The 22,357-nt window shown below is 40.3% G+C and overlaps 1 protein-coding gene across 3 annotated transcripts in view; it reads left to right on the top strand.

Moving 5' to 3' along the window:
* Positions 1 to 21,218, top strand: part of TRIM33 (tripartite motif containing 33) — a 31,364-nt gene extending 10,146 nt beyond the window's left edge. Inside the window, exons 4-20 of one of the 3 annotated variants that reach the window (XM_061454917.1) lie at positions 624 to 756; positions 4,329 to 4,445; positions 6,963 to 7,077; positions 8,064 to 8,210; positions 8,724 to 8,841; positions 9,130 to 9,374; positions 9,618 to 9,782; positions 10,566 to 10,766; positions 12,277 to 12,409; positions 13,535 to 13,598; positions 13,886 to 14,045; positions 14,427 to 14,773; positions 15,267 to 15,390; positions 16,110 to 16,184; positions 16,888 to 17,040; positions 18,761 to 18,811; positions 18,894 to 21,218. In XM_061454917.1, coding sequence (XP_061310901.1) covers positions 624 to 756; positions 4,329 to 4,445; positions 6,963 to 7,077; positions 8,064 to 8,210; positions 8,724 to 8,841; positions 9,130 to 9,374; positions 9,618 to 9,782; positions 10,566 to 10,766; positions 12,277 to 12,409; positions 13,535 to 13,598; positions 13,886 to 14,045; positions 14,427 to 14,773; positions 15,267 to 15,390; positions 16,110 to 16,184; positions 16,888 to 17,040; positions 18,761 to 18,811; positions 18,894 to 19,106 — 2,561 coding nt within the window. In that variant the 3' untranslated portion in view covers positions 19,107 to 21,218. The remainder of the gene's footprint in view (positions 1 to 623; positions 757 to 4,328; positions 4,446 to 6,962; positions 7,078 to 8,063; positions 8,211 to 8,723; positions 8,842 to 9,129; positions 9,375 to 9,617; positions 9,783 to 10,565; positions 10,767 to 12,276; positions 12,410 to 13,534; positions 13,599 to 13,885; positions 14,046 to 14,426; positions 14,774 to 15,266; positions 15,391 to 16,109; positions 16,185 to 16,887; positions 17,041 to 18,760; positions 18,812 to 18,893) is intronic. The other 2 variants (XM_061454920.1, XM_061454918.1) reach the window with 2 other exon arrangements.
* The last annotated feature ends 1,139 nt before the right edge of the window (positions 21,219 to 22,357 follow it).

Here is a 22,357-nt window from a genome sequence, read left to right as displayed (position 1 = left end):
TGTGCTAAGCTCAAAGTATTCTTAGAAGACTGTGCAGCACTTCTTCGTAAGCTCAGAACTGCTTTTTGACATTATCGTCTATTATTTGCTAAAATGGAAAAGGGAAGCAGATCAGCTGGAGTTTAAGTAACCCTTAACATGGGCAATGTTTGCTTTGTATTTACCACTTCAGTTGCATATGACTTGATGAGCTTTATAAAGGGTTTGTAGTGACAGTTTAGAAAACCTAAGGGTGTTTGACAGTGTAAAAGCTCGTGAAGTTTGATCCGTCCTTCAGTGCATCAGGTGAAATTGCACACAGTTTAACTGTGACCATGTGTACACGATCCTGGTGTTGTGTACAGGCTTTGTATTCTTACAGATGCCAGTGTCTTGAGTGGTTGTGATAGGAGAGGAATTTCTCCTTCTCTTTCAATACAATCAAGTAGAAGCAGCTATAAGCTGCTGGCACTGTAAATACTTCAATGAGAACCTATTAATGGGAACTTGAGCGTGAGAACAGGTCTATAGTTGTCTTTCTCCACATTCTTGGTTGTTACTGGGCTTGGAAGTGAGTTGTTTTGCTCTTCAGATCGTGTCAGTTTGATTTTTACAATGCAAAACTGGTTTATTTTTAAAAACAGAGGCCGTGGGAGCATCTGGTCAACGTCCTGTTTTCTGTCCTGTCCACAAACAAGAGCAGTTAAAACTTTTCTGTGAAACATGTGACAGGCTGACATGCAGAGACTGTCAGTTACTGGAACACAAAGAACACAGGTACAAATATTACCATGTCTTAATTCCTGTGGTGTGCTTTCTCAGAGGATGAAATGGCATTTTATGTCCTAAATACTGTTGTATGTGCTCTTTGGGCTGAAATGATCCCTTGCGAAGGAAAACCTGTGTGGAGTGCTGAAAACTTTGAGCCATCAGTTGGTTGAGCTTCATGAAGTATCCTAAGAGCAGATTCAAACCAACATGGGCTGAGGTGACTTGGTGTGATTGTTAACTGGCATTTACCAATGCTGTCAGGATTTGAATAGAAATTGCTACAGCCCTGAGTACCTGGTGCTGTAAAGAAGCAGAAAGTGAAATAGTCATGGATGAGGTAATTTCTTAAAAGGGCATCTTTTCTTAGGCACCAGTTGTTCAATTTAGGGTATTTTTGTAAGGTATAAATTTTGCATCGTAGATTAATATATTCTTATGGTATTAGAGGGGAAAAATTGCATGATTTTAGTTTGTTGAACATTGCCTCACTCCAAGTAAAAAGTAATGCTGGTGTTTGTTTCCAGAGCTTGCTGGTAGAAAAAGGTTGGAACTTCTTAAGATCCATTAAAACTTCCTGCTCTTTAGCAGCTCTGTTGTAGAGTTGTTTGAATGTTTGAAAAAGTAGTTTGCAGTGTTATCACAGTATGCTAGAGATTGGAAGGGACCTCGAAAGATCATCTACTCCAATCCCCCTGCCGGAGCAGGAACACCTAGGTAATGTTACACAGGAATGTGTCCAGGCGGGTTTTGAATGTCTCCAGGGAAGGAGACTCCACAACCTCCCTGGGCAGCCTGTTCCAGTGTTCCATCACCCTCACTGAGAAGAAGTTTCTTCTCAAGTTTAAGTGGAACCTCTTGTGTTCCAGTTTGTACCCATTACCCCTTGTCCTATCATTGTTTGCCACTGCGTAGAGCCTGGCTCCATCCTCGTGACACTCCCCCTTTATATATTTATAGACACTTATAAGGTCACCCCTCAGTCTCCTCTTCTCCAAACTATAGAGACCCAGCTCCCTCAGTCTTTCCTCATAAGGGAGATGCTCCACTCCCTTAATCATCTTTGTTGCCCTGCGCTGGACTCTCTCCAGCAGCTCCCTGTCCTTCTTGAACTGAGGGGCCCAGAACTGGACACAATATTCCAGATGGGGTCTCACCAGGGCAGAGTAGAGGGGAAGGAGGACCTCTCTCGACCTACTAACCACCCCCCTTCTAATACACCCCAGGATGCCATTGGCCTTCTTAGCCACAAGGGCACAGTGTTGGCTCATGGTCATCCTGTCGTCCACTAGGACCCCCAGGTCCCTCTCCCCTGCACTGCTCTCTAACAGGTCGTTCCCCAACCTATACTGGAACCTGGGGTTGTTCCTGCCCAGATGCAGGACTCTACACTTTCCCTTGTTATATTTCATCAAGTTACTCCCTGCCCATCTCTCCAGCCTGTCCAGGTCTCGCTGGATGGCAGCACAGCCTTCTGGCGTGTCAGCCACTCCTCCCAGCTTAGTGTCATCAGCAAACTTGCTGATAGTACACTCAATTCCCTCATCTAAATCGTTGATGAATATATTAAATAATACCGGTCCCAGCACTGACCCTTGAGGCACTCCACTAGTTATAGGCCTCCAACTAGACTCAGCCCCATAGACTACAACTCTCTGGCTTCTCTCCTTCAGCCAGTTCGCAGTCCACCTCACTACCTGATCATCCAGTCCACACTTCCTCATTTTAGCCGTGAGGATGCTGTGGGAGACTGTGTCAAATGCTTTGCTGAAGTCAAGGTAGACCACATCCACCGCTCTGCCATCATCCATCCACCGTGTTATTTCCTCATAAAAGGCTAAGAGATTGGTCAAACATGATTTCCCCCGGTGAAGCCATGTTGACTGCCCCTCATAACCCTCTTATCCTTGATATGCCTTAAGGTGGCACCAAGGATAAGGTGTTCCATCACTTTCCCAGGGATGGAGGTGAGGCTGACTGGTCTATAGTTACCCGGGTCCTCCTTCTTGCCCTTTTTGAAGACTGGGGTGACATTTGCTTTCCTCCAGTCCTCAGGCACCTCTCCCATTTCCCAAGAGAACCTGGGGATATAATAGAGAACCTGGGGATAAATAAGTATTTATCAGCCACTGCAGCACTGGTTTTCCCAGTCAATCTACAAGGGAGATTTCTCTGTGAAAGGGATTGTCAGTATGTTGCAATATTGAATTTAGTGTGTGTTTTACAGAGTAGTGTTTGCTCTCATAGGCTGCTACAGCAGCCTAATGGAGCGCTTTTACTTCTGAAATGAATACTGTTAACAGCCTGTTTCATAGGCTTGATCATAAATACCCTGAAAGATGTGTCCAAAACAGTGTGGTCTCCTAGGATATGTAAACTAACTTGTTCTAGTTGGTTTCTTTGCATCTGTTTTGTGCCTGATGCTAACTAACAGATGTATCTTGTTCTACTGACCTGTTCTCTTCCACTAAGAGAATACTTTGCTATTAACATGCTACCTTGCAGAATCTTCTTTTAAACTGAGTTCTGTCTGCAGATGTGACTTACAGATGGTTAGGGTGACTGCTTCATCTGCCATGAAGTACAACTGAGATCTTTATGAAGGTCACTAAATAAAGTGGAAACAAAGATTAGTTTTAATCTGTTTACTTCTTACCTGAAATACCAATAGTTTGCCCCAAAGGAGGATGAATCACCACTTTAGCAGCAATGTGGTCCAGTGTTCAGTGCAGAGTTTCAAGTGAATTGCTGGTACTTCTGTAGAAAGCATAAAGTTTACTTACTGAAGACAAGAAGTGGCAAGTGACCGATAGGAATCTTGGGGCTTGAGGGGAATCTCTGGGTAGTTGAGAAAAAACAGAGAAGATTAAAACTCTTGGAGCTACTTAAATCCCAGTGCCGTTTCCAGCTTAAGTGTTCTGCTTCTGTTGCACTGTTCATTCCTCTTGTATGTTAGGAAAATGCAACTAATTTCAATAGTTTCCTTTGATGTAGCTACTTGCACTCTTTTCAGATGAGGTAATGGAAGGTGCCTTTGATATAGAAGCTGTTTTCTTGAAAGACTTGGAAGGGAATGATATGTTCTTCACATGGAAGTATGAAAGAGTTTAGGTTTTTATTTAAATAGGACTGTTTTCTTTCAGATTAAGCTAATTCAGTCAAATATGAGCAGTATAATAGCAGCTGGAAAAATAGTTTTCTGTGATAGGAGTTTTCTGTATCATTTAATGTATGTTTAAGCTATTAGTGCATTTTTCTCATTAATGCCAGCAAAATGATTTGCCAAGCTTTGAAGCTTCTGCTGTATGCTTTAGCTGGGGCTCCATTGCTTGCTGTCTGGTGAAACGATGCAGCACATCGTCTCCCTGCATAGTTGGAATTAATGTGACCCATAGGAGTTCAGTCTTCTGGACACTTGCAAAGGATTTTATCAGTACTGAATCATTTTACACACTGGTGTACACAGTTTGATTTTTCTGTGTGTTTTGTCATATTTTTTCCAAAAGCTTTGTATCTAAATTGGAACCTTGAGTTTCAGCCCATTCCTCCTTGGTAATTGCTATCTTTTGCATGTTGAAAAGGTATCAGTTTCTGGAAGAGGCTTTTCAGAACCAGAAGGGTGCAATTGAGAACCTATTGGCCAAACTTCTTGAGAAGAAGAACTATGTAAATTTTGCAGCTGCCCAAGTTCAGAATAGGTGAGTACCCAAAATGATGAATTGTTACTATTACATTCCTTTGAATGCACCACACTAAGATGAGTGATGAACTAGAATAATACTTCACATTTTAATTGATTTTGCATCTTAAGTCATATTGGAAATTGCGTAGGAAATCGTGAATAGTTTGCTTTAAGCAGGCAGGCAAAACTTAGTGTCATTACCTGACAGGAAGACAAGCTTTTCCTCGGGTAGCTTAACATTAGAATTCCAGAATGAGTGTAAATTCATTGTCCTGTAGAACACTGAATATAGAGACAGAGAGAGCACAAGATCACTGCTGTTTTTTTCACCCTCTCATGGTGATGTGGTGTGCTGGAGGTCAGGGAATTCCACTGTAATTCCAGTGGTTTCATGAGCCTTCTGCACCTTTTATGTCACTTGCAGAATGACACCTCATGTGGAGATGGGAAGTACAAGGGAGAAGGAAGTGCCCCAAAGATAGAAGGGGAAGTTCTGGTGCAAATTTTTAACTCCTAGTGATAACATGTACATTTAAAAAAATCCCCAAAAGACTTGCAAGGGAAGGAGAACATAGAACATGGCAGAGGCAAGTGTGCAAAGGTGGAAGTAATGGAAATTAAATTCTTTGCATTGACTCAGCATGAAACTCTTTGAAGTTTCCCAAAAGTGAACACCATCGTGAAGGAGGAGGACAAGCTGTAGAATTGTTACATCTTTGAAGAAGAGACAGAGACTCGGCTTAATGGGAAATAATTAAACTAAAAGGCCAAGGAATCATAGAATCATAGAATGATTTGGGTTGGAAAGGACCTTAAGATCATCCAGTTCCAACCCCCTGCCGTGGGCAGGGACACCTTCCACTAGACCATGTCACCCAAGGCTCTGTCCAACCTGGCCTTGAGCACTGCCAGAGATGGGGCATTTACCACTTCTTTGGGCAGCCTGTTCCAGCGCCACAGCACCCTTACAGGGCAGAACTTCACAAAAGGTTCTGTGATATGAATTCAAGGCCAATAATGGCTGGGGCATATACAAGTAACACATTATAATGGTGGGTTTTGTCTAAGAGTTTCTGGCTTCACTGAAAATTCAGTGAATTTCTGCAGCATGTGGTTGCGTTGTGTAAAGCTTATGATTATCTACTGAGCCAAATGGATTCTGCAAGTGAGACAGTAGGTTACTTTGCCCTTCTATGCAGTGCTGAAGTGTAGGGCACAAAATATGTTATCATAAATCTTCAGGGAATGAAAAAAAGTGTATATTACAATAATGTTGTCAGTGTTAGCAGATGGTATGAAATTGCCATCCTATGTGATTGTGAAGCATAAAACAAGGTAGAAAGAATAACTGCCTGGAATAATTGGTAGGTGCCAAGCCCAAGGATGGATGTCTACTGACTTAATGAGGAGTTGGTTGAATGCTTGTTGAAGACCAGGTTGTGCTGTGAAAAAGCACAACTTGTGTCCAGGGTGCCTTAAGCGGCATTTAACACCAATCATGAAGATGTCAGACACATGAGTATTGGTCTTGTGATCCTGTCAGAATGAATGACATTGTGAGTTCAGATGCTCGATCTAGGAGTGAAGAAGCCCTTCAGAAAAGGACAGCTGAAGTCTTTGCACTCAGACTGGCTCATGCAAGGTGGTGTGTTCTGCTGCCTACAAGCGAAGCAAAGAATCCTCCTGCAACATTATGTCATCAGTAGATTTAAGGCAGCATCAAGTAAATCCCAAATTTGCAGTGAGGTTTAAGAAATGCTTTATTTCAAATTCTGTGGACAGAGATATGATTTAGTGTAAGGTGTCCCTGCCCACGGCAGGGGGGTTGGAACTAGATGATCTTAAGGTCCTTTCCAACCCTAACGATTCTATGATTTGCTTGAGATTGAAGTTGAGAATAGTGAAGACACTAAAACTGAGGAAGAATGGACAGTGATGGAAATGAAGAGATAGAAGGGCAGTAGTAGTAAAGCGCAAGAGAATATAACCTAATGTTGAGCAAATTGTTAGTGAATTGTTTGCTCTTGTGTATTGGCCTGTAATACCTTACAGGCATGTAATAATCTTTTTGTTACGAGATTTTCTGGGGGAGGTGGAGGAACCAATCTGAAACTCATGATTCACTTCCTTTCCTTAGCATAAAAGGTTAAGGCATCATATATAAATTCTTCACAGTGAAAAAGACATGATATAGAGATAAATATATACATGTACATACGCACATGTCTTGGCTGGGTATGTCTCTGTATAAAGCACATAAGCCACAAGGTCTGTTTCATATAATTTTAAGTCAAACCCGAGTTGTAATTGAGACACCATCTTGATCTCAGATTATACCATATTTTTTCAAACCTGAAATTTTAGATGGCTTCTTTGATAAAGCTGATTAATGATTATTTCTCTTAGAACTCAAACAAGCTATATGTTTTGCATGCATCGGAACTCCTTCAATAACAGAAGTTTCTCCTTCACTCTCCAAGGGTCAGTGATGTTGAGTATTGACTGCCTGACAATACATTTCTCTTTTTTTTAGGATAAAAGAAGTAAATGAAACAAACAAACGGGTAGAACAGGAGATCAAAGTGGCTATATTCACCCTCATCAATGAGATCAATAAAAAGGGAAAATCTCTCTTACAGCACCTTGAGGTACAGTTAAGAGAAAATCTAGTAGTGTTGTTTGCTGTTTCCAGTTCCCTATTCAGAATTTATATTCCATGTTTATTCTTCACAGTGTAAATTCCCAGAGGTAGGTCTGTAATTTGTCTTGAGCACATAACAAATTGCAGCTTTACATCATGATTTCCTCTCCTGCTTGTTGTTAAAATCGGATTTCCTCCTTTTGCTTGCATAGGGTGGTGGCATGAGGCGAAAAGGGCAGGGAAGTGACAGGTGATCATTTTAACTCCTGGTGTCCTAGTGGCACTTGTTAGTATTTGTTCCCTTAGTAATTCTCATAACTGGTGTTGACTGCTAACAAATCCTGACCCTTTAAGTACACCTAGGTTTTCAAAGATGTGGTAGTCATACGTGTTTGTATGTAAAGGTATTTTAAGTTCTATAGATTGTCATTGTAAAGGAGGCAATGACTTTAAGCATACTTTCCAGCATATTCTGGTTAATAATTATATTCACTTTATTCAAATCTCTGGAAATTTAACTTATGATTTCAGTTTTTACCTGAAGAGAGGAAATCCATCAGAAGTTAGTGCAGAACATGCTGCCAGTCTGCATGGTGTGGCTAAGAAAAATAAGACCAACTTAATTACAATAGATTTCTTCTGGTTAAGGAGCAGCTATTTGTCAATGACATCAAATATTCCTTTTCTGTTGACACAGCATTTGTTGCAGGCTAGAAAATTCCATTGGAAAGTTGCCTTTTGTTGTGAGGTTGTAACAGTTGCCCAATCCTGAAGATTGAGCTTCCTGTTTTCCCTTTATATTGATACCTCTGTGAAGACTGATAGAGAGGAATAATAGCTATCTTGCTGGTTCTAGCTGCTCTGAATATGAGCATTAGCATAAGCTGCTTTGCTTGTGACAGTTTTCTTTTGCTCCAGGATCTGTGATAGCAGTTCACGTTTTTCTCCTAAGTCTGAAGCCTCCATTATAATTAAGTTTTTGTTTCTTTGTAGAATGTAACAAAGGAGAGACAGATGAAGTTAATACAACAACAGAATGACATCACTGGTCTTTCCAGACAAGTGAAGCATGTGATGAACTTTACTAATTGGGCTATTGCAAGTGGGAGCAGCACTGCTTTGCTATACAGTAAACGGCTGGTAAGGAAACATCCTTTAATTTGTCTGTGCAATACAGAGAATGTTCAGTCAAAAGAGTGTTCGAAGTATCCTGTAGCTTCACTAGATTATATCCATGGAAGAGACAATGAGTTATTCATGCTTCATTTAAAACAGAAAAAAAACCCTCTGTAATAATAGAGTGAATTTCCTGAATTGCACACCGCTTTTCATTTGTAAAGTAAGGACTTAACAGTAGGATCATAAAGGAATGGGGTCAAGCTCTGTAAAGGCACCTCAGTGTTTTACTTGAGTCATTGTAGTAGTATTGTGTAACAGCACTTCTCCGTAATCCTCTGAGTCGAGTAAAAAACTAATTGTACAATGGATGTTTTTCCTGGTGAATTGTGAATTTCCAGGCTAGGAACTAAACTTGCTATTGACATTCCTTGTTGGTGATCCAGCAGTTTAATCTAGCTGGGCAAACACACACTTCTTAATGTCCTCATTCTTTACTTCATTGTCCTCACCAGTCTTGTTTCTGATTCCCATTAGATAACATTCCAGTTACGGCATATTTTAAAGGCGCGTTGCGATCCCGTCCCGGCTGCCAATGGAGCAATCCGCTTCCATTGTGACCCTACGTTCTGGGCCAAGAACGTTGTCAATTTAGGTGAGAAAATGGTGTGTATTTATTCTGAAAAACTAGTTACTTAAAAAAACAGATTGAATTGGGGTTGTTCATCCAACGTGAGTGAGTTGGAGTACAATACATCTCGTAATGCAGAAGACCAAAACTCTCTTGACATAACCCATGCAGTCCTGGTTACTCTCTGTGTCTGCTCTGTTCTTTCTGTTAGCAAAACTAATGTTAGAAACATCTGAATATTCTGCATTTATCAACCTTCAGATGATGATGGAGATTTAAGTGTTTACTGGTTCTTCTTTTGGCTTTCTTTAGGTAACCTTGTCATTGAAAATAAACCAACTCCTAGTTACACTCCTAATGTAGTGGTTGGACAAACTCCTCCAGGAACAAACCACGTCAACAAAGCTCCAGGACAAATCAATCTAGCGCAGCTTCGCCTTCAGCATATGCAGCAGCAGGTGTATGCACAAAAGCATCAGCAAATGCAGCAGATGAGGATGGCACAGCCAACTGGGTCAGTTCCCAGGCAGACAAGTCCACAAGTCATACAGCAGCAGGTAAGTATCTTGTATGTTGTTATTTTATGTTTTACAGTAGCACTGAGAGTTAAATAGCTCTATCAAATATTAATCTACAAAGCAGTTTATGAACATGAAATTCTTTTGAAATTTACCATACTTGAAATGTGACAGCTCTTGGCTTTTCTTGATGTTTGTAACTAATAAACCTACTGTGGAAAGAGATTGGCTTCTTTTTAACATGTTCAAAGCACCAATTTTAAAACCCAAAAACCCTTGCAGCCTCCCAGGTTGATCAGCATGCAGACCATGCAGAGGGGTAACATGAACTGTGGGGCTTTCCAAGCACATCAGATGAGAATGGCTCAGAATGCTGCTCGTATACCAGGAATACCACGCCACAATGGACCACAATACTCCATGATGCAGCCTCACCTTCAAAGACAAGTATATCCTGTGTACACGCTTCATTTGTGCCATTGTGCCAATCTGTCATTACAATAGATGATACCTCCAGCTGTAAATGTATTTATGTAGCGTGTAGAACTCGCAGCTACGCACATGTGCTTTTTCGTGTGGCATATTGTACTGTGAACATCAGAAAATCCAAACCATAGGAGTGAAAATGAGTTCTAATGTTTGTGTTTCATTTTTGTTCTGGGAAACAAAACATTTCCTTTTTCATTTTTCCGTGACATTCAGCTTTTAGGTTTCCTAGAGAACAGTCAAAGAGTAGTGAAGTTCAAAGTGATGTAGTTGAGGGTTTCTAATGAAACCAAATTCAAAGCAGTTTTAAATTTAAACCTGAAGCATGATGCAGAGCTCTGCATACCATTCAGAATGAAAGTTCTTGACAATGAATGCTAATGTGACTGGAAAATCAAAAATTACTCTATAATACTTCAAACAATTACTCTGTAAGTTTGTAGACAGACGTGGACTCTGAAGTTGTCTTTGGAGGAAATAATTAAGAAAATCGTATATGAACACGATTTTGTGGAATACGTGCTGTATGTTTAAACATCTAGCCACATAAAGTGCTTTTTCTTTCCAAGTAAATAAAAACAGCAGTTGCTTTGCATTCAGTGCTATCAGGTTATGTTGATAGAAATGTAAGTTTATAAATTTCCCCCTAATTCTTGAGGACTATCCTATAATGCACGTGTTTTACATGCAGTGTCTGTCCTATTTGTCTGCAGTGCAGTCATGGTCCCTTCTCTTTTCCTGCAGCATTCTAACCCTGGGCACGCAGGGCCTTTTCCAGTTGTTTCTGCGCACAACACCACTATTAATCCAACCAGTCCCACTACAGCAACAATGGCGAGTGCGAACCGTGGTCCAACGAGTCCGTCCGTTACTGCAATTGAACTCATTCCTTCTGTGACAAACCCCGAGAACTTACCTTCCCTGCCAGATATCCCACCCATCCAGGTCAGTGGAGGAGATCAGGCTGTGGGTGAAGTAACGATCTGCTTTCCATTCTCTTTTTTTATTTGGTTATTGGTACTTGTCTGTGGAATGGTATAAATTACCATTTAGAGTTGAAGAATTAACATCTTCAGCCCTTGACTTGGGCCTGTAACTTATTTCACTATACAGGGCTGACCTGCTTGACCTGTGTTAGTCTTTAGATTAATCACTACTTAATGGCTGTCCTGTAGTGAAATTGATACTTGGATTAGTTAATCCCAACTACTGTTTGCTTCCTTTCTTCCACAAGACTACTGTATGCGAAGATATCACTGGAAGAGTTGAATAGTTACGTATGTTGAATGACTTGAATGGAGATTTATTTTAAGTTACCTGGCACTTCCCTGGGATGTTCCTAAATATGACACTCAAATGTAGGAAGTACTGAGAAAAGGTGTCCCACTGCCCTACTTGTCTGTCTGCTCTCCATTTCCTCTGTACCCCAGTAGAGTGGCTCTAATAATTTCCTTGTATGCAAGAAGCCATTTACATCCAACATTTACGTCCAAGTAGATTTTCTGGTGTAATACCATAGCAACTTGTTTAACTCTTAGAGTCATGTTCAGGGGGTTGTATGCTCATGTTTTCTCACAAGGCTGCAAGTAATTTGCATGTAACCATAGTGAAGGGGGGGAAGAAAGGATCACATCTGAATCTGGTTTATGTGCAGTGCTGAAGCTTTATTTAGTCACTAGAACAAAACACAAGTATAACCAACTGGTTATGACTGTATAACATCAGAGCATCACCTGTTTGTGTCCAAAGTTTATGATACACCAAGTTAGAAACTTTTGGCAGTGGGATGTATAAAATATAAGCATGCAGCTTCTGGGTACACTGAAAAAGCAGAATTTGGTTCAGATGCTCTTTTTCTATACTTGTTTATAGCTGTCATGGATTTCAAACGCATCATTTGCAATTATGCTGTTTTGCAGTTAATAGCTTTAAGGAGATAATAAGTAATAGGGTACCTGTGTCCTTGTTTTAAATGTATCAAAATCTGCACAGAAGTGAGTGGGAGGGAGCAAGATTTTCACATCATCCTGAAGTAAAACTAGTTCATGATTTCCCTTAGTATCTTAACTGTGGAATAACTGGTCACATTAGTAATCTGGTAGTTCATGTGACTGACCACCGTTTGTATGACTAACACACTGAGCATCTGGGAACCAAAAAGTTTGGAATGACCTAGAGTAAGTGTAGCCCATGACTGTGGAAGAACTTCCATGACTGGAAGAACTCAGATATTTGGGAGCTATTGAGAAATCTCACTTTAAGTTTCTGGCTGTGGGTTTCTGTTTTGAAAGTCTATCTCTGTATGAAAGTGATAGAAATGTTTGCTGATGTCCTGAAACCTTGTGGGCAGAGTGTACAATTCTGGTAAAGACAGTGATCACAGTTTGAAGATGTGGAACTATTCAAAAGGTTTACTTAGGCCTCACTGATTCAGACTTTTGGTTTTTCTTCTTAGCTTGAAGATGCTGGTTCAAGTAGCTTAGATAACCTTCTAAGTAGATATATCACAGGCAGCCACCTACCCCCACAACCCACAAGTACCATGAATCCCTCCCCAGGACCTTCAGCTCTATCGCCAGGGTCATCAGGTGAGTGTGATGGGGATTTCTAATGATTCTAAAAAGCAAATGGGTATTTCTGGCATTTAAGTTGAAAACAATTACCTTCCATTTCCTGCCACCAGGGAAGTTCTGCTAGAATTTGATTTGCTCAGAAATAAATTCCTCTGGAAATTTCAATGTTACCCTCCTTCAGAAATATCTTTACAGTAAGAAACTGCCAGCACATGAATGCAGTATTCCAGATACATGTAGAGACTACATTGTTCTATCTCGTCTTACCATGATGACTGGCTAGACTTTTCTGAGGTTTGGGAAGTAAGTTTCTAGAATAGCTTAGGATGCCGTGGAGGGACTCTTCATCAGGGAGTGCAGCAATAGTATAAGGATAATAAGTTCAAACAGGGGAGATCTAGGTTAGATATAAGGAAGAAGCTCTTCCCTGTGAGGGTGCTGAGGCACTGGCACAGGGTGCCCAGAGAAGCTGTGGCTGCCCCATCCCTGGCAGTGTTCAAGGCCAGGTTGGACACAGGGGCTTGGAGCAAGCTGCTCTAGTGGAAAGTGTCCCTGCCTGTGGCAGGGGGTTGGAACTGAATGATCTTAAGGTCCTTTCCAACCCAAACCAGTCTGTGGGTCTATGATTCTTAGTCACAGGAATATCATTTGAGCAAGGTCACACTAATAGTAGCAGACGGATGATAAAGCTTTCGTTATGGATGTGAACAAATTAAGTCACCAGTACCTAATGTTGAGTTATTTAAACATTGAAAATGTCCATTTCTATTAGTAAGAAGCCAATTTAATTTGATAATGTGTTTCTCTTAGTCTTCTCCCTGTAAGATTATTGTAAAACTCTGTGAATGAACGGTTGCAGCAGCAGAACTTATGTTTCTCAAAAGCCAAGTGCAAAACAATCTGCTTTTCTTGACTTTATTCGTGGATGTCAGTGGACAACATTTGAGGACTTAATAGGCTGAGGGCTACAGCACTGTTTGGATTAGGTGAAATAGATTTGTACAAAGTCAACTTCTATGATTCTATGATTTAGCGTGAGGTGTCCCTGCCCACGGCAGGGGGGTTGGAACTAGATGATCTTAAGGTCCTTTCCAACCCTAATGATTCTATGATTCTAACTTGTATGCTGCTTCTTTGCAGGTTTATCCAACTCCCACACTCCTGTGAGGCCACCTAGTACCTCCAGCACAGGGAGCAGAGGAAGGTAAGTGTGCTAACACTGCAGGCTGAAAAATCAGACATGAGTTCAAATAATGAATTGGTAGTGGGTCAGTATGGCTTTGATATAATTGTGACCCAGTAATGGAAGGATGCTTGCATGAGACTGATTTGCCTCCTTCACCTCTTTCACTATGATTCTCTGCTGTCTTTTAAACTTGATCTACCTCATGAATGTTCTGACATGCTTTGACTTTGAAATTGTACAGGAAACAGTCACTATTTTTTGCTGTGATGAGTTTTCCTCTTATTTACACACTGGTATCTCTCTAGCTGTGGCTCCTCGGGCAGAACTGCTGAGAAAACAAGCATTAACTTCAAGTCTGACCAAGTGAAAGTCAAGCAAGAGCCAGGGATGGAAGAAGAGATATGCAGTTTCTCAGGAACAGTTAAACAGGAGAAAACAGAGGATGGCCGAAGGAGTGCTTGCATGGTAAAGTTAGTTTGTGCAACAGTATGTAATGGCTTGCCTTAAGCATCAAATTCTGTGATTTAACATGGTTTATGTACTGGGTGATGGATTTGGGGATTTTTCCTAGTGACAGTGAAGGTATATTTTTAACCACTTACTGGTGTGTTTGTCTTGAAAGTTTGATCATGTTATATCAGTAGAAATGTCTGTTCTTGAAAAGGGTGGACTTGCGAACAAGTAGTATTCAATACTGTATGCGACTCAGGTCTTCATGATTTGCCATGTATTGTGGGAGATGAGTATAGTACCTCTAAATGGTGGGAATGCTTTTGACTTGCAACATAGGAAGAAAGATGGCCGTGTAAAATTGACTCTGATTTTCATGTGCTACTTTCATTTCAGCTTAGCAGTCCTGAGAGCAGCTTGACACCACCACTGTCCACCAACTTGCATCTGGAAAGTGAATTAGAAGCATTAGGAAGTCTTGAAAATCATGTAAAAACTGAACCAGCAGATTTAAGTGAAAGCTGCAAACAGTCTGGACATAGCCTTGTAAATGGAAAATCCCCAGTGCGGAGTTTAATGCACAGAGCAGCAAGAGTTGGAGGAGAAGGCAATAACAAAGATGATGATCCAAATGAAGACTGGTGTGCTGTATGCCAAAACGGAGGGGATCTATTATGTTGTGAAAAGTGTCCAAAGGTGTTTCACCTGACTTGTCACGTACCGACACTCCTCAGCTTTCCAAGGTACCAGAAAGACTGTAATGGTTCCTGAGAGCAGCTCTGTGCTCTCATTCATATGGTAGATCTCAACACAGTGTCAAAACTGGTGCTTCATCCTCAGCATCAGCTAGTTCTGGATGACTTCCTGTCAGTAAAAAACAATCTGACATTTCAAAGGCCTGCCTGAATTGCTTAATTTTGCATGTAAGTGGTCAGCATTTATCTGATAAACACATGGTCTCTCAAAGTAAGATTCTGTTATTTAAAGTCAATTTTAAAGTCATGGTAAGAAGGTGTTGTAAAGTATTACTTGGGAGAGAAATGTGAGGGCAGGAAAAATGCCAATGACTGGCAGAATTACCTTGAACATTAAGGGTTATTCTTTATCTTTGAGTATCCCAAGTCTTTACTACAGTAAGATGTGAATCTGTTAGGGCTAACAAAAGAATCGTTGTAGTCATCACTAAAGAGACTTTGTCCTTGGATACCTGGAATAACGGTGTTTGTTTCTGTTTAGTGGAGAGTGGATATGTACATTCTGCAGAGATCTGAGCAAACCAGAAGTAGAATATGATTGTGACAATTCACAACACAGCAAGAAAGGGAAAACAGCACAAGGCCTGAGTCCTGTGGACCAAAGGGTATGTCTCACATCTGTGGGAATCTGTCGCATAGGCAAATGTGTCTTCTCAAATTAGCTGTCCCCCCACTGCTTCTTGAAGATGTTTTTGCTGTGGCTGCAGAAAATTAAGTACAGTTGTGGCTTTAGCAAACAAAGCCCTGACATGAGTACTGAGACTTTTCCTGCTGTCCCCATGTACCCAGATGTCGATGACAATGTGGGAGTGCTCCATCACATTGGCACTGTAATCATTTTGTTGCTAAAACTTCCATGTAAACACCTATTTTGTATTTAAATACATCCTTTAACATGGATGAATGTCTTCAGTGTTCTTAATTAGAAGTTCTTTGCATTTAACATTGATATAACCTTATAAATAGCTATGTGAGCTTGATGCATTAAGTTCATGCTGAGAGAGGTGCTAGCAATATTGAGGTGCATACTTGTAGAAGGTGTAATGACCTTGATGGTCAGAATTGTCCTGAGCTTTATCCCATCAGTCTGTGCATAATGAAATTGAATTCCTCCAAAGGAATTACAAGCAATGGAGGGGAAAATATTTCAACAGGAAATTTGTAAAAACATTTACATTTGATAGTTAAACTTGTGGGGGTTGCATTTCAGCTTTCTAGTATTAAGCTGATAAAGTACAAACCTGCTTAAAATAGGGAGATGGGAACTTCTAGTCTGAGGATAAATTAAGGATATTAATGTGAAGCTGTTTATTTCTTTCTTAAGAAATGTGAACGTCTCCTGCTTTACCTGTATTGTCATGAGCTGAGCATTGAATTTCAAGAGCCAGTCCCAGCCTCGGTGAGTCTCCTGAAAAGTAGTTGGTGATTTAGTGATAGTTTAGATGGATTGGTTTGTGATGGTTAGTGCCCCATCCCTGGCCGTGTTCAAGGCCAGGTTGGATGGGGCTTAGAGCAACCTGCTCTAGTGGAAGATGTCCCTGCCCGTGGTAGGGATTTGGAACCAAATGGTCTTTAAGGTCCCTTCCAGCCCAAAACAATCTGGGATTCAGTGACTTCTTTTTGGCATAACATCCCTCAAAGTCTAGAGTTGAGTTCAGGAAGGAACTGAGAGCTTTTACTTGAAGAATGTCCCCCTTCATCAACCTAAAAGTTCTGATGGTCATCCAGTATTCATGATTCTGAGAGACGCAGGAGCTGATTCTGTTGCTTCTCCATGCAGAGGTTCTACTCCTAGTCTCAAACCCAGATAGTGAAATACTTTCAATGAGCAGTTGTTGAATTTGGAACATAATATCTTGGGATACCCATGAAATTAAAAATGCTGTAGGATGTTTTGGTCAATCTTTTAAATTAAAAAGGAAAGAAACTACTTCTGTTTCAGCTGTAAAAGAAGTAACTATATTGCAACCCTGAAGGTTAGAAAGAACTTCTTAAACAGTTTGAGGAAAGGCAGTTGTGGAACATACATACAGTGCATGATGGGATCAGCTGCTTCTCTGAACTGTTTAGTCATCATAGTGATAAATTACTGTGTTTTGCAGATACCAAACTACTATAAAATCATAAAGAAACCAATGGATTTATCTACAGTGAAAAAGAAACTGCAGAAGAAGCATTCCCAACACTACCAGACTCCTGAGGATTTTGTGGCAGATGTGCGGTTGATCTTCAAGAACTGTGAAAGGTTTAATGAAGTATGTTAACTTCCAATCTGTACATGGTTTTTTACATGAAGATCTGTTTTAATGTATTTTGATGTTTTACTCAATTAAGGCTCTGCTTCTAGTTTTAACTTCTGCTTATGGAGCAGATGCTGAATCAGACACTTAAACCCAAATGAAACAAATGCAGTTACAGGACTACCTCTCAGTTTTAGCCAACTGGGGAGATCAGGCTTTAACAGAGGGTGCTTTTTAAAGTGCATTCACTGGTATGGATATATATGATTGAGGAGCAGGGTGACCTTGTTTCTGTACATCAAATAGACTGAAGAAGTGCTTAGGAAGTGTGGTAATAAAGATAATTGAGCAGTCCTTAAAACTGTCTCAGGCTATACAGGTAATTGCTCCTTCAGTGATGAAACATGGGAGACCTTTACTGAGGAAACTTCCTTTACTGAGAAGTGCCTTTCTGGAGATTATTCTGCTGGTTCTAGTACCTGCAAAGCATTGTGTTAATTGTGGCTGCAATTAAGCTTAGAGCTTTAGCTAATGGGTAGTTGGGCTCTCACAAAAATCAGTTCTCAGTAGATAACTTCTGTATGGAGCCCCATTTCTGATGACTGTGGGAAGTTGACTTATTTTGCAGTGAACCCATCTGATAATGATGTATTTGCACTTAATGTGAAATGTGACTTCAGGAGGAATTACCTCAGTGTTCTTAGTAGGTTAAACAATGGGGAAAATATTCTGAGTATAAAGAAAGAATGCTTGTATTGTGCTGAAACAGAGAGTGGGAGCTGAGATCAGAGGGTATCCTCATTTCTGAAGTGCCTTAAAGTAAGATGTTGTAAGGAATGGCTTCCTTCAGACCTTTAGAAATGCATAAACCAGCCAGTATTTTTCTGAGTTTTGCAGTGTTTGGGCTGCATTTCTGACTGGATGAAGAAGTAAATGGAAGGAATTACACAAACCTGTAATTAAAATCTCAACTGTTTCTCAAGTGCACTAGTAAAAATCAAGGTTAATGATGTAATGCTGTAAATGCTCACAAGCATTTGGGACTTTGACTCCCTTATGTCTCTGTATTAGGTGGAGGTTAACGAGCACTGTGGAAGAAGTTGCAGTTATGTGAACTTCTCAATCGAGGGAATTAATGAAGCATCTGCTGTAGAGGAAAACATGCTGCAGCTCTTAGGGACAAGAGTAAAATAAGGGAGCAAGGACTCATGGATGTGTTTTTTGTTTTGTTGGTGTTTTTTAAAACAAAAGATGTTTTGGACTTTTCTCACTGTTTGAAATGCTGGCTTATGGCAAAGGATGGGTCATCCTGACCGCTTATCATGTCTAGTGTCTCTAAGCCATATGCTTTTGAAAACTAGAAATCAAAGTGGGGTAAGATCCCCAAGAAAGTCTCATGAAGCATTTCTCTCTCAAGTGAGACTTCTCCACAATAATGTCCAGACAACTGAGATCTATACTGAAGAAAGCAGTCAGGAGTAGAGCACAGTTCTGAAATGGCTGGGAGACACTTATTTGTACCAAAGTTGTGTGTTTTGTTGAAGTTTATTTACTTCATGCCCCTCTCCTAAGACTGTTTTAAACCTGCTTCTGCTAAGTTGGAGAACTAAAGAGGTGTAGTCCATAACAAACTGTTCTGTTGTTATGGCTGACTTTAGTCATCCAATCCTATGCAATCTCATAACTTTAGGAAGGATTATAATTTCTTTTTTTTTGACTCTGGTATCCTTTTTAGATGATGAAAGTTGTTCAAGTTTATGCAGAAACACAAGAGATTAATTTGAAGGTAAGCGTTTCAGACCATGCACACTTGGTGAACAGATGTGCATTTCCAACAGGTGAATATTCCTGTCTTCTTTTGTTTACAGGCTGATTCAGAAGTAGCACAGGCAGGGAAGGCAGTTGCATTATACTTTGAAGATAAACTTCCAGAAATCTACCCAGACAGGACCTTCCAGCCTTTGCCTGAATTTGAGCAGGAAGAGGATGATGGTGAAATAACTGAGGACTCCGATGAAGATTTTATACAGCCACGTAGAAAACGCCTAAAATCAGATGACAGACCAGTGCATATAAAGTAATCTAATGATATGGACCTAAAATTTATTGTAAAAACTGTTATTTAAGTGTTCCTGGAATATTATCATGCCGACAGTGGCCACCTTGAAGAAGCTGATAGCTTTTTAAACAGTATTAGATGACAAAAAAACCCACTTGTACAGAAAAGCCTTCTTATCAAAAGGGGAAAAATTATATTGTAAATTTTTTGTGGTTTATTTCCTTTTTTTGTGTTTTTTTTTTTCTTGATTTACTGTATGTTTTCTTTTCCTGGTGGAGGGGGCACACTCATCCAGGTCTCACAGATAGAGGCGGATGAATGTAGAAGAGAAGCAGATTTGACAAAAGATGTTCCATTTGCAGATAAGACTCCTTAGTAAAATGTTCCACAGCACTGGAACAACACAGTTACAGTGTCTTGCATTCATTTTGGACTGCAGTCTAAACTGTAAGCAGTTTTCCTGAGCACCCCTCTTTGTATGAACTTCAGTGCATGTTGTTCATTGCTTTTTTTTCATCTCATTTAAGCGGTATTGTGAGTAACTGGTCTTCTGTGTTGATCCAATTACCTAAACTTGACTTTCTTTACAACATTTTATGTATAGCAAAAGGAAAAAAACCAATATCATTAAACTGTTCTGAATTGGCAAGTGCAGGAGTGTGAGTTCTTGACAGATGAAAGACTAAACTGGTGGCAAGGATCTCTTTTCAGTAGGGCTAGGTATATTTATGATGAGTCCTGTACACAGAACATTTTAATGGCAGAAGTCTTAGCATCGTGTCATCTGTCCCTGCTCCCCCTAATGAGGCAGAATGTCATCTCCAGTATTCATCAGCTCATTTTCTGTACTTCAGATATTGACTGAAGAGGTAGTAACTGGTTGGGGTGTTTTTTTTCCAGTCTTCCTAAATATCAGTTTCAAATAGACCACTTGGCAGACAATAACCTAGTAACTACCAAATGTGTAAAATTTCCTGTATTCACTTTGTCTTATTTGTAAATAGTGAATTGAGATTTCTTGCAGATCAGCAACATTTGCTGACCTGTTTTTAAGCTAATATGTATTCTTACTAATTGTTCCTATCAAGAAAAGATTTGTAATATATGCTATTTCTAACATTGCGTTCATTTTGAGGTTCTGTCTTATTTTTATCAGAGTACTACTCAGAACTTTCTTCAGAAGCAGCTTAGGAGCGAAATGTCTCAAAAGAATTGGAATGAATCTGTTGATTGGGTTATTTGTCCATCCATTGAACAAAGAACTTGCGGAGACCAGGATTTGGCTTGGAGTGGTTTCTGGTCGGTAGTGAAAACAGAAGAGTTTCCCTAAACCCTGTGGCAGGCATCTCTGCAGTGCCTTCCCATTGCACACTGCCTTCATTCCAGTATTTCTGGCTCAAATTAGGTCATCACAATGGAATGATAGTTTGAACAGTTGTTTCCTTTACTGAGAGACATCCTAGAAATAGGAACCTTCACATAGATCTGAGTAAAGGAAGCTGAAGAACTAATGTCATCAGATGAGCTCAAGTGGACAGACTATAAATTTGCCATGAGGTTTTGTGTGACTGCAGCACTTCTGTGGTAAATCACAGGGGTTTGGGTATACTCAGTGTGAGCAATTCCTGTGACGTTGTATAAGCTTTACCATAATGGTAAAGGTAAATATTGTAGCACAGTGTATCAAATTGAGATGCTCTCAGCAATTTTTGTGCAAATCACTTAAGATTTCATTTCTTTTATAAGAACAAAGTATATGTACAGTGTGACTGTACCTCTCATAATGAACGAGAAAGCTGAAGGTATTTGTACCTTCAAGCTCACTTCTTTAGGTTACGCAGATGTTACACTTAAAACTCAGACTGGTGGGGTTTTTGTTTTCAGTTCTCAGATGTTAACATAGTGCCAGGTTCAGTTGAGTTTTTACCAGTTTGTATGTGAAAGGAAAAGTAATTCTACTTAAACAAATTAACATATAGCAAAACCTTTGCCCATAGAAAAGATGACATGTGTGAATAGGACACTAATATTAACAAGGGATCATTTAATAGCTCTGTGTATTGCCTATTTCTGCACTTCTAGTTTCTCAGCTTCATTTTACAAAGGAAGAATATTAAAATTATAATGAAAATAAGGTTTTTTTTGTGAATTCTCTTCTATCGGGGTTGCGATTTTTTTTTTTTTTTTTTTTTTTTTTTTTTATGGCACTTAAGCAGGTTCTGTCCCTTCAGGCTTCAGCCTTTTATCTGTTCACTTTGTAAGGCACCAGTCATGGATTCAAGTACTGCAGACACCGGAGCGTAGGACAAGCGTGGTGGCACCCTAGGCTGGGCCACAGAGCTGCAGTTCAGGGGTAGCATATGCTCCTGGCTCCTGCAGGTACCATCGTTGGCCGCCCAGACTCCAGGTACCAGACCCCAGAGCTGGTGTCTGTTCTGGGGGAGCTTCTGACAGCTTAACTCCCTACAGCAAGACAGAAGAGGCTCACCCACCACTTGCCGGTACTCCACTAGCTCACTTGCAGGCCACAGGTGATGCTGAGCTTTGGCCTTGCTGAGGGTTCAAGCCCTGCTCTTGCACATAACCCACTGAATTTTAGAATTGGCCCTTCCATTCAGTTCATCAGTGCTCAGGAGGTTGAATCTTCTTGTGCAAGAAAGTGTGTTTCTTCTTTATAGAGGAAACCAACAGTCTCTTTTACTCTTCCCACCCCTTCATTTTGAGCTCCCAGGACAATTCAATGGTTGTTTTGCAACTAGCTAAATTCTGTTAATCCATTTGCAGATCCTCTAGTCTGTAAGTATTCATCATAGAGCTGGTAAGGGTTTGTTCAGTCAAACGAAGGTTTTGGTGCCACGCTGTATGCAACTTGTTCAAGAGCAGTTTAATGGGGTTTAGGCTGCTGTTACTCAGCTTCTTCTTTGTGCCAGATGATGTGTGTGCAATATGTGCAAGTGATTGTGTCTCACCCTGGGAATTAAAGTGTGGTTTACACAGATACAACTTCTCCAGACCAAAGGTGTGGTGCATGCACTCTGTGTCCCATCCCCTTTGTCCTCATGGTCACAGTGTTCTAACCTGGTCTCAAGAAGATAGTCTGGCACATGCTGTAACTATATGCTCTCATTTAAGGCAGTTGTGAAAAAGCCCATTTGTGTCTCAATTTTCTGTTGTAAATGACCCTGACATTTAAGTTAATCCAAAGAAGTAAAAGAGAACTTTCTTTTGAAAGAAGAGTGGGAGGTGTACAGTATGCTACTTGTGGGTTTCTCG

Source organism: Pezoporus flaviventris, unplaced genomic scaffold (genome assembly GCF_033815535.1).
Source record: "Pezoporus flaviventris isolate CSIRO_AGI_PZ_B2104156 unplaced genomic scaffold, CSIRO_AGI_Pfla_v1 ptg000017l, whole genome shotgun sequence".
NCBI lineage: Eukaryota > Metazoa > Chordata > Aves > Psittaciformes > Psittacidae > Pezoporus > Pezoporus flaviventris.
Note: the sequence above shows the minus strand (reverse complement) of the source record. Positions and strands in the feature narration are given on the sequence as shown.